We start from the raw sequence: 12,063 nt of genomic DNA, 5'->3' as shown, positions 1-12,063 counted from the left end.
GGCTGGAACATTGGGCGGAGAAATGGCAGATGGAATTTAATCCAGATAAATGCGAAGTGATGCATTTCGGTAGATCTAATGTAAGGGGGAGCTATGCAATAAATGGCAGAACCATCAGGAGTATAGACACACAGAGGGACCTGGGTGTACAAGTCCACAGATCCTTAAAGGTGGCAGCACAGGTGGAGGGGGTGGTGAAGAAGGAATATGACATGCTTGCCTTTATTGGACGGGGCATAGAATATAAAAGTTGGCATATGATGTTGCGGCTGTATAGAACGATGGTTAGGCCACATTTGGAATACTGCGTCCAGTACTGGTCGCCACACTACCAGAAGGACGTGGAGGCATTGGAGAAAGTACAGAGAAGGTTTACCAGGATGTTGCTTGGTATGGAGGGTTTTAACTATGAGGAGAGAGTGGGTAAACTGGGGTTGTTCTCCCTGGAAAGATGGAGGATGAGGGGCGACCTAATAGAGGTGTATAAAATTATGAAGGGCATAGATAGAGTGAACAGTGGGAAGCTTTTTCCCAGGTTGGAGGTGACGAACACAAGGGGTCACGGGTTCAAGGTGAGGGGGGCAAGGTTCAACACAGATGTCAGGGGGATGTATTTTACACAGAGGGTGGTGGGGGCCTGGAATGCACTGCCAAGCAAGGTGATTGAGGCGGACACGCTGGGATCGTTTAAGAATTATCTAGATATCCACATGAACAGACTGGGAATAGAGGGATACAAAAGAATGGTCTAGTGGGCACATGAGCGGCACAGGCTTGGAGGGCCGAAGGGCCTGTTCCTGTGCTGTATTGTTCTTTGTTCTATTCAGGTTAAAGTATATTTTTGCAGTAAAGCTTTTGACAAATGACAAATGGTCACTAGTTTAAACTTGCATTGCTAATGCAGCTCCTCCAAAACTTTGAAATAAAAGCAAAATACTACGAATGCTGGAAGTCGAAAAGAAGAGCAGTACTTCAAGGTCGGGATTCTTGGAAGCGAAAAGTGGCAGTAAATTAAATATTTAAATAAAAGCAAAATGTTGAAATACTGAAGATTCATAGATTGTCTCTCCACAGAAGCTGCTAGACCTGCTGAGTTTTTCCAGCATTTTCTGTTTTTATTTCCCGCAAAGCTTTGGTCTAATTCCCCTAATTTAATTCTACCGATTCAGTTTTATTATGCAGTATTTAAACAGTTACACATTTCTTTATTCGTTCATGGGATGTGGGAATTGCTTGCTGGGTCTGCATTTATTGGCCAACCCTAATTGCCCTGAAATGAGTAGCTTGCTAGGCCATTTCAGAGGACAGATAAAAGTCAACCACATTGTCATGGATCTGGAGTCACATGTGGACCAGAGCAAGTAAGGATGGCAGATTGTCTTCCTTTCCCTAAAGGACATAAGTGAACAAGATGGGCCTTCACAACAATTGACAATGGTTTTGTGGTTAATTCTATAGATAAAAGCAAAATACTGCAGATGCTGGAATCAGAAACAAAAACAGAAAATGCTGGAAAATCTCAGCAGGTCAAGCAGCATCTGTGGGGATAGAATAGAGCTAACGTTTTGTGTCATTTTGTGGTTATTAGATTTTTAATTTCAGATTTTTATTAAATTCAAATTTCACCATCTGCCCTGGTGGGATTTGAACACAGGTCCCCAGAACATTACCCTGGGTCTCTGGGTTACTAGTCCAGTGACAATACCACTATGTTATTGCCTCTGCCCAATTATTCCTTTTGTAAAATTTAAGCATTTGCCCACTTTAAAGGGGAATTTGTTACATAATCCAGACTCTGATACTCAATACAGACAAATTACCAGATATATAAGGTTTGGAGCATGTTTCTAAGGAGCATAAAATAGAAATTATGAAAAAGGAATTTAAGCACTCTTCCTATAATCAAATGTACTACAATTGTTGGTCACAGTGCAACTTCCAATATAGTGGGAAGATCAAATGCAGGTTGTCAATTTTAATTTTTGTTGTTTAAAGTGTGACACTGACCTCCCTGTGTGGTTTCTCCCTTTCCACACCAAGCCTTTGTCCTTTTGCCTTTCATATTATTCCAACTAAACTCAATGCAAGATTCAGAGAGATGTTATCCTATTGTTCTCCTAAGTACTCTAGTCTTTTGCCCCAAACCTTCGTTCAGCAGCTTGGTGACATTGCACATTTTCTCCCATCCATTCTCTATTTCAATCCCCTCCTCTGTGGAGATTTCAAGTGTTTGTCGTGACCATGCTTTTTCATAGTCTTACTCAGCTGTTTTGTTCTAAACATAACTTTTAACCTTTACTGAAAAGATTGTGAGCTAGCTACCCATGATCAGACCTTCTTCACTCGATACAGACTATTAAACCCATTAACTGTTTCTCCCCGATAGGAATCAGTGATCTTGACTTTTAAATGTTGCCATTCTCTCCTGTCTCCAGTCCTATGAATGCATTTACAGTTCTAATCCTGATGAAAGATCTACACCTCGAACAATTTTAGAAATGTGGCTGGTGAGAATTCCTACACTGGGCAGTGGTGTCACAGTTGGATTTATCAGGCAGTTTTCTGATTTGTTGTGATTTAATGTAGCAGTAACATATTGATTTAAAACGGTTCTCCCTGGCATAAAATAATGCTAATTGGAAAATCCAGGCATACTAATCTCTTTTTGAGATTGCAAAAGAAAGCAAATGTGCAAGATGATGACAGGTTTAGATAAGGTAGGTACAAATTCTTCCCATCAGCTGATGGTACAAGGACTAGGGGACACAGATGTAAGCTTTCGAACAAGATATACATGGGAGGGGGGGAAAGAAAAAGAGAGAATGTACACAGCAAGTGCTCCAATACACCCTCAACCCAGCTACCCTTTCTTCATTCAGTTGCTGGTGCTTTACTGAGTCATATAAATCAGGAACAGTGGTCTCTGCTTTATGCTCCGTTTGATGATTTCATTCGCAACTGAAGCAGGGTCCCCTAAGGTGCATTCGTAACCCAAATTAGCGGCCAGTGACATTTGCTGATCAGTGCAATGATAATTATATGTAGGAATATTATTTTCCCTCATTGTTTCAAGGCACACCTGCACACACATGTACATCAGGCAAAGATAAGATAAAGCATATCTTAAGTGCCCTATGTCTAGACTAGAATCACACACAAATTAAGATATTTTGGTCTCTACTTACTAGCTCAATAAATGCTGAGGGTTGTAGAGAGCTGTCATGGCTAGCTATCATACCTCAGAATAAGCTATTTTTTTCTTGGGATGGGAAAAAGGGAGAAAAAAGGGGAATAAAAGAGAAAATAGTTGGTAAGAAAGGAAGATGAAATCTTAGTTGTACAGCACACAAAGCCTGCTCCTGCACTGGTTTTCTATTTACTCACACTTTGTTTTTTTTCCTTTTTCAATATTCAAAAAAACTAGTAATTTTGTTTCAACCACCATTTCAAATAGGTTTATGTCCTAACAATGCTTTATGTAAATAAAAATGATCTTAACCGTGCCAATCATTCTTTTACTTTAGACATTAAATGCATGCTTTCTAGGTACCAACTCACTGCAAAATGTTGCCCCACTCCCATTTTATTCTCATGGTGCCCTCTCATAATTTTGCACCTTTATTAGATCTCTTCTTAACCTTGTTCATTCTAATGAAGAGAGCTACAGGTTCTCCAGTTTCTGCTCATAACTAAATTCCTCATCTACCATGAAATAAACTGGTTTACAAACAACACCAAAAGTTCCTGCCGGTGAGAGAGATTGAAGAGTACATGTAGTTAACACACAGACCCAAGCCAGATCGGAAGGGAGTTCTACTGTTACACTCTTGTCCCTGACTACTGCTCTAGGAGATACATTCAAGTGGAGTCAACCTTCATTAAAAACAAACAACCAGATTGCTTAAAAGAGAAACTGGCATAATTGAAAACAAATAGATGCCTATAGCAGGTGGCCTTAAATCACAACATTGTCTATCAACCAACTTCCTATTCCTGTTGCCATATTCCCATTAAAACAGTTTGCCATCATTTTTATCAGCGGGCCTTTATCCAGCACATCACTCAAATGCCTTAAATGCAAGTAAAACACATAGAAGCACTGCATTTTCTCCATCACTACATTATGTTACATTGTCAACATGATTACACTTGTTTACTGTTCTTAATTAACCCTTGACTTTCCAGTTGAGTATAAATTTCATCCAAATTACGGTCTCTAGAGTTTTAACCTCTAGTGAGCAGATACATGTTAACAATATCCATCATACACTATATATAAAACATTAAACATTTTAAAAAGTTGTACAAACAAAACAATGAGTCATAAGAAAAAATATTCATTTGGTTGCACTATCATGCATTTTCCACTCTAGCTTTTATCTGAAGATGAATCTGTTCCAGTCCAAACCAAACTTACCAAGTCCCAGTCTACGTTGCGGAAGAAAGGATTGCCCTGAATATCAGCAAACCCTGTCTGTGGGTGACATCCAAGCCGGTCTATTGGATCCTGAAACAAAAACATAATTTATAAAACAATGCTAAAGAACAAAGTTAATCCTACGTCAGTCAGCATTTAGATTTTAGTTTTTTTTCCTAATGCGAGTTTGATGTTACTAAAAATGTTAGTGTTGAGACTCCCAAGTCATGTAAGACCATCAGTGCAACCAAAGTTACTTCTTATCTACCCGAGCAATGTGTCGCAACCTACTTTTAAAAAGCGCACCCCACATGGCACCAACAGAATACCTATCCACTTCCCAAATCTGCCAATCCATGTCCTTTCATCATAGGATTACCAATTTGGTGTTAATTAGTACGGAGTTAGAATTGTGATTATGTTCTTTGGGACTGAGACTGGCAGCCTCATTTCATCTAGGTCCTTTATAGACAGCAAAGGAAACTCGCATACCTAGAATCCCAGCTGGATATGAACCAACGTTAGAGGCACAACACTAGCATCTAACTTACCACAACACTCAGTCTCTTAGTGTTTTGGATTTTAAGGATAGTTGTCAAACATCTGCTCCCGCACTCTTACCTCCCTATTACAGAAACATTTCTGTTGAGTGGGGCTAGCATGTTAGCTTTCTGTATCGCTTAACCCCTTATGATATTCTGCCTATCATGCTTGTTCCGCGAACAGCCAGTCCTAATGTTGAAATTCAATGAATGAAGATCGTACAGTTTAAACTAAAACACAGATAAATCTTAGCAAAGTTTGCAATTCTGGGATTCTATCAACGTTAATATGTAATTGTGGGTTGTGCACTCTAATAATAATTTCATAGAATCACAAAAGCCTTACAATGTTGAAGGAGGCCATTCAGCCCATCGAGTCTGCACTGAGAACAATACCACCCAGGCCCTATCCTCAAAACCCCACGTATTTACCCTGCTAATTCCTCTAACATACACATCCCAGAACATTAAGGGGCAATTTAGCATGGCCAATCAACCCAATCTACACATCTTTGGACTGTGGGAGGAAACCGGAGCACCCGGAGGAAACCCACACAGACATGGGGAGAATGTGCAAACTCCACAGAGACAGTGACCCAAGCCGGAAATCGCATCCAGGTCCCTGGAGCTGTGAGGCAGCAGTGCTACCCACTGTGCCGCCCATATATATATATATATATATATATCAGGAATATATTTACATGAAGAAAACTTCCTGAGCTATACTAGCCAATACAATCCTTACATCTTCTCAGAAGGAATTCCTGGTTTTCTAACCAGTGACAGTGAATGAACGGCCATATATTTCTAAGGATGGTGAGCAGATTGGAGGAGAGCTTCCAGCTACTGGTGTTCCCATGTGCCTGCTGCTCTGGTCCTTATAAACGGTAGTGGTCATGGGTTTGCAAGATGCTGTCAAAGGAGCCTTGGTGAGCTCCTGCAGTGCATCTTGTAGATGGTACACACTGTTGCCAATATGTGTTGGTGGAGGGAATGAATGTTTGTGGATGGGTGCCAATCAAGCAGGCTAATTTGTCCTGTTGAGCTTCATGAGTATTATTGGAGCTGCACTTATCCAGGCAGGTGGAGCGTATTTACCACACTCTTGACGTATGCCTTATAGATGGTGGACAGGCTTTAGGAAGTCAGAAGATGAGTTACTCGCCACAGGATTCCTAACCTCTGACCTGCTCTTGTAGCCACAGTATTTATATAGTTCGTCCAGTTCAGTTTTTGGTCAACAGTAATCCCCAGGGCACTGATAATGGGGGGATTCACCAATGGTAACACCGTTGAATGTCGTGGGGAAATGATTAGATTCACTCTTGCTGGAGATGGTCATTGCCAGGCACTTGTGTGCCACTTGTCAGCCCAAGACTGGATATTGTCCAGGTCTTGCTGCATTTGGACCTGGACTGCTTCAGTACCTGAAAAGTTGCGAACGGTCCTGAACATTGTGCAATAATCAGCGAACATCCCCACTTCTGACCTTATGAAGGAAGAACGGTCATTGATGAAGCAATTGAAGATGGTTGGACTGAGGACACTGCCCTGAGGAACTACTGTAGTGATGTCCTGCAACTGAGTTGATTAACCTCCAACAACCACAACCATCTTCCTCTGCATGAAGTATGACTCCAACCATGCTGGCATTATTGCAACTTTAACTCCACATTTTTCCTTCCCCCTTAACCACAGCTTCCATGTTAATCAAAAATCAGTCTAACTCAGCTTTACATATATTCAATGAGCCAGCTTTCACTGTTCTCTGGGGAAGAATATTCCAAACACTGATGACCCTGAGAGAAGAAATGCTGCATCATCTCAGTCTTAAATAAGAGATCCCTTATTTTTAAAACGCTCTCCCTAGTTCTAGATGCTCCTACAAGGATAAATCTATCATGTCAAGACCCTGCAGAATCTTATATGTTTTAATAAGAACACCTCTCATTTTACTAAACTCCAATGAGTATAGGTCCAACCTGCTCAATCTTTTCTCACAAGACAAACCCCTCATCACAGAAATCAGCCTCGCGAACCTCTGAACTGTTTCCAGTACACGTATGTGCCTCCTTAAGTAAGGTGACCAAAACTGTACGCAGTACTCAAGATGCAGTCTCACCAAAGCCTTTATAGTTCCAGTAAGACTTCCTTACTGTAATACTCCATCTCCCTTGCAAAATTTCAAAGGGTTGGAAATTTCTTCAGTTTTACACATTTATAAGTTGACAAATAAACTTAGCAAAAGTTGAAGTTCGTAATTTGCAAAACAAACAAGAAAAAATATGCTGATTATACTGATATTCTGCAATCTTTTTGTATTTCTAAGAAAGTCAAAGTATAAAACATAGGCAATAAAACAACCCATACCTTGTTGAGAAATCCTTTCAATACACTTGCAGCTTTGACAGAGAGGGAACGTGGTATACGGATCTGTTTTTCCAAAATGACTGAAATTCACAGAGAGAGAATTGAATTAATAGTATGCTCAGCATCAGTACTATACCAGTATTTAACACATCACCCTACTAGTTAAAACTTTGTGATCCTGATTGTATGCTTTTCAGCCTCGGGGCAGCATGGTGGCACAGTGGTTAGCACTACTGCCTCAGAGCCGTAGTTTGATTGCCGACTTGGGTCACTGTCTGTGTGGAGTTTGCACATTCTCCCCGTGTTTGCGTGAGTTTCCTCCGGGTACTCCGGTTTCTTCCCAGAGTCCAAAGATCTGCGGGTTAGGTTGGTTGGACATGATAAATTAACCCTTAGTGCCCTGGGATGTGATAGGTTAGAGGAATTAGCAGGGTGATTAAGTGGGAATAGGGCCTGGGTGAAATTGCTGTCGAGGCAGACTGGATGGGCTGAATGGCCTCCTTCTGCACTGCAGGGTTTCTATGATATCATTGCAGTTAACTTCAAAGAAGAAAGTTAATTTAGACTTAGGGCTGTAAAGAATCTGAAAAGAGAATGGTTACTTTGAACAACGTTTGTCTCAGGTGCAAGTCTGATCAGGCTAAATGAAGGATCAGGACTTAACTGGACTTACAGAAAATTAAAAATGCCCAGAATCAGGAACAACCACTATAATCCACTTGGGCAGTTTAAAATTACCACACTGCATTCATAACTTTTTAATTCCACATTTTTGTTCGTTTCTCAAAATAAAAATTCAGCTTAACCTTGAATTTTGATATAAACCTCCACTGTGTCTCTGGGTCAATACATGGGAAAACTAATTCTGAGTGAAGCTGATAATTCAGAGCTTTCCACCTTATTTTTTCCAAGTTTGAGCACATGACCCTGGTTTCAGATTATGCCAATTTTTCAGAGTTCAGTTAACCTTTTGGAATATTGAAAATTCTTGATATGGTCTCCTTGGGACTCAATTTCTCCAGTAACACTTTCCCCAGTCTTATTTTAAAATCTCCCAGCTTGATAGTTGCCAAATAGCAATCATACTTTATAGTTAACCTGCAGATGGAGCAATGAGGGAGAGACAAAAGATAAAGATGTTGGGTCGTGAAAAGGGAAATACAGTACTCAGTACAAAGTAGCCTTGGTGTCGTGAAGGCGGCTGGACAATTGAGCAAACTGATTAGACTTAAGATGTAGCATTAGGTCAGCAAATCATCAAATAAAAGGGCCATTAAAAGGAAATAACATAGCTGGGACAAGTTTTTAAAAGTTCTGCTAGGCAACACTGACTACCATTTCAACCTTACTGCAAAGAAGAATATTGCGGATGCAGGAAATCTGAAATAAAATCAGTAAATGCTGGAAATACTAAATAGGTCTGGCAGCATCTATGGATAGACAAGAGTTAATAAGAACATAAGAACTAGGAGCAGGAGTAGCCATCTGGCCCCTCGAGCCTGCTCCGTCATTCAATAAGATCATGGTTGATCTTTTCGTGGACTCAGCTCCACTTACCCGCCCGCTCACCATAACCCTTAATTCCTTGACTGTTCAAAAATTTATCGATCCTTGCCTTAAAAACATTCAATGAGATAGCCTCAACTGCTTCACTGGGCAGAGAATTCCACAGATTCACAACCCTTTGTGTGAAGTTCCTCCTCAACTCAGTCCTAAATCTGCTTCCCCTTATTTTGAGGCCACGCCCCCTAGTTCTAGTTTCACCTGCCAGCGGAAACAACTTCCCTGCTTCTATCTTATCTATTCCCTTCATAATCTTATATGTTTCTATAAGATTTCCCCTCATCCTTCTGAATTCCAATGAGTACAGCCCCAGTCTACTCAGTCTCTCCTCATAAGCCAACCCTCTCAACTCCGGGTGAATCTCCTCTGCACCCCCTCCAGTGCCAGTATATCCTTTCTCAAGTAAGGAGAACAAAACTGTACACAGTACTCCAGGTGTGGCCTCATCAGCACCTTATACAGCTACAACATAACCTTGCTGTTTTTAAACTCCATCCCTCTAGGGCAAATGAAGGACAAAATTCCATTTGCCTTCTTAATTACCTGCTGCACCTGCAAACCAACTCCTTGTGATTCTTGCACAAGGACACCTAGGTCCCTCTGCACAGCAGCATGCTGCAATTTTTTACCATTTAAATAATAGTCCATTTTGCTGTTATTCCGACCAAAATGGATGACCTCACATTTACAATGGATGACCTCACATTTACATTTAATGTTGTGAAGGTTATTGACCGTTCATCATTTCAACAGTTTCTGATAGAACATAGGAAATAGGAGCTGTAGGCCATTTGGTCCCTCAAGCCTGCTTCGCCATTCAACTAGATCATGACTGATCTACCTCAATGTCATTTTCTCTCACCATCCTCATATCGTTTGATGCCTTTGCTATCTAGATATCTATTGATCTCTAATGAACATATCCAATGACTAAACCTCCACAGCCCTTTGGGGTAGAGAATTCCAATGATTCACCATCCTCTGAGTGAAGAAGTTCCTCCTCAGCTCTGTCCTAAATTGTCTACCCCTTATTCTGAGACTCAGTCTCCTGGTTCTTGAGCCCCCAACCAGGAAAAACATTGTTCCCGCATCTACTCTGATGAGCCCTGTAAGAATTTATACATTACAATGAGATCATCTCGCATTTTTCTAAAATCCAGAAACTTTAGATCCAGTTCCCTCAGTCCTCGGGATGGTGATGTAGTGGTAATGTCATTGGGCTAGTCATCCAGAGGCACAGGCTAATACTGGGAACATAAGTTCAAAGCCCACCAATTTAAAGTACAATCTGGAACTGAACATTGGTCTCAATAATGGGCTCCATGATCATGTGCTCATACGCATGCATGCATACAACTCTCTCTCCAGGAATTAGTCTGGTGAACCTTTCCAATCTCACCATTTAACAAATACCCCGCATTTCTGTTTTTCCTATCAAACTGGATAACTTCACACTTTTCATTATATTCTGTCATGTTCTTGGCCACTCACTTGGCCTGTTGAAATCCCCTTGAAGCCTCTATGCACCCTTCTCACAACTCAATGTGTCATCAGTAAACTTTGAAATATACATTTGGTTCCCAATCCAAATCATTGACACACACTGTATATAGCTGGGGCCAAAAAAAAGATCATTGTGGTATCCTACTAGTCACAACCTATCAACCTGTGAATGACCTGTTTATTCTTACTCTGTGAATAACCTGTTTATTCTTACTCAGTCATAGACTGTGTATAACTGGGGTCCAAACACAGATCATTGTGGTACCCTACTAATCACAACCTACCAACCTGTGAATTACCTGTTTATTCTTACTCTGTTTTCTGTCCGTTAACCAATTCTCAATCCATGCCAGTATAGTATTTCCAATCCCATGTGCTCTAATTTTGTTTACTTACCTCGTGTGGGACCTTATCAAAAGCCTTCCAAAAATCCAAATACTGTACACTATATCGACAGGTTTCCCTTTCCCTATTCTGTTGATTACAGCCTTAAAAAACTCCTACAGGTTTGTCAAATATGATTTTCCTTTTATAAATCTATGTTGACTTTGTCCAATCCAACTAAGTGTCCAGTTATCACATTCTTTTCCAATAGATTCTAGCATCTTCTCTATGACTGATATCAGGCTAACAGGTCTATAATTCCCTGATTAAATTTGCTACATTACAATCTGTCAGATTTTTTATACCCTATGAATCTGATTTGGCACAAGCCCAACTTCAGTTCCTTCCATTCTTGCCTGGGTATGTTTGAAGTGAAAGACAATCTGTCACCATTTTGTGCAACCTTAGTTTCAAAAGAGACAGCCCCACCCAGTTTTTCTAGTCAGTGCCTCAGCAGAGCAGCAGCAGCATAGGTTGGCATCATGTTGCTAAGGAAACACTGGTGTAGTTTCAATTCTTTCCTTTTCTGCCCGAGGAACTGTAAATGAGATCAGTTACACAAACGCTGATGATGATTGAAACAAGGCCATGACAATGGGGAAAAATGAATCATTAAAGGGTTGTTTCAATAATTTTTTCCTTAGGCCTGATAAGTAAAATGAACGAACCCATGAGACCAAATCAAAATCACAAAGGCAATCGAGAGCAGTCAAAAAATCTGAATTATGTGCACAGTTACACAGGTGAAACTGAACTGAATTGCAGATTGAACCTGAAGTTGCCAGCAAAATCTGGACAAATTGAAAGGAAATTTCCAGACTGGATATCAGAAAAGAAAGCAGCCAGGGATTACTTTCCTGTTCCTGATTACTTTCTAATCATTCATGTTGGAATGGAAGTGTTGGATGAGAGCAGGAACAGGTTTAGCTGTCAGCACAACAATATGCAATTAAAAAATCAAAAAAGAAATCAATGCAAGACAGAGGAAGGAACACAGAACTGATACACATAGACAATTAAACTTTGTGATACTTCACTAGGTGAACAAACTTGCATCTTTCACAGCCAAAGGAAGTTCCAATGTACTTTTGAAGTGTAGTCACTTGTTATATAGGAAAATTTGTGCATAAGATCCCACAAGAAGCAATGAGATGATCATCTATTTAGTGATGTTGGTTGAGGAATAAATATTAGACATATTATGGAGTGCACCAGTCACAGAAAGCAAGCATGCAGGTGCAGCAAGAAATTAGGAAGGCAAATAGTACGTTGGCCTTCATTGCA

At 40.4% G+C, this 12,063-nt stretch overlaps 1 protein-coding gene across 2 annotated transcripts in view; it reads right to left on the bottom strand.

Moving 5' to 3' along the window:
- Positions 1-12,063, bottom strand: part of prkci (protein kinase C, iota) — a 107,854-nt gene that overhangs the window by 14,138 nt on the left and 81,653 nt on the right. For both annotated transcript variants that reach the window (XM_078204700.1, XM_078204701.1), the window contains 2 exons: positions 7,330-7,409; positions 4,418-4,507 (listed from right to left, as the gene is read on the bottom strand). In XM_078204700.1, the coding sequence (XP_078060826.1) occupies positions 4,418-4,507; positions 7,330-7,409 (170 nt within the window). The remainder of the gene's footprint in view (positions 1-4,417; positions 4,508-7,329; positions 7,410-12,063) is intronic.

Source organism: Mustelus asterias, chromosome 3 (assembly GCF_964213995.1).
Source record: "Mustelus asterias chromosome 3, sMusAst1.hap1.1, whole genome shotgun sequence".
Taxonomy (NCBI): domain Eukaryota; kingdom Metazoa; phylum Chordata; class Chondrichthyes; order Carcharhiniformes; family Triakidae; genus Mustelus; species Mustelus asterias.
Note: the sequence above shows the minus strand (reverse complement) of the source record. Positions and strands in the feature narration are given on the sequence as shown.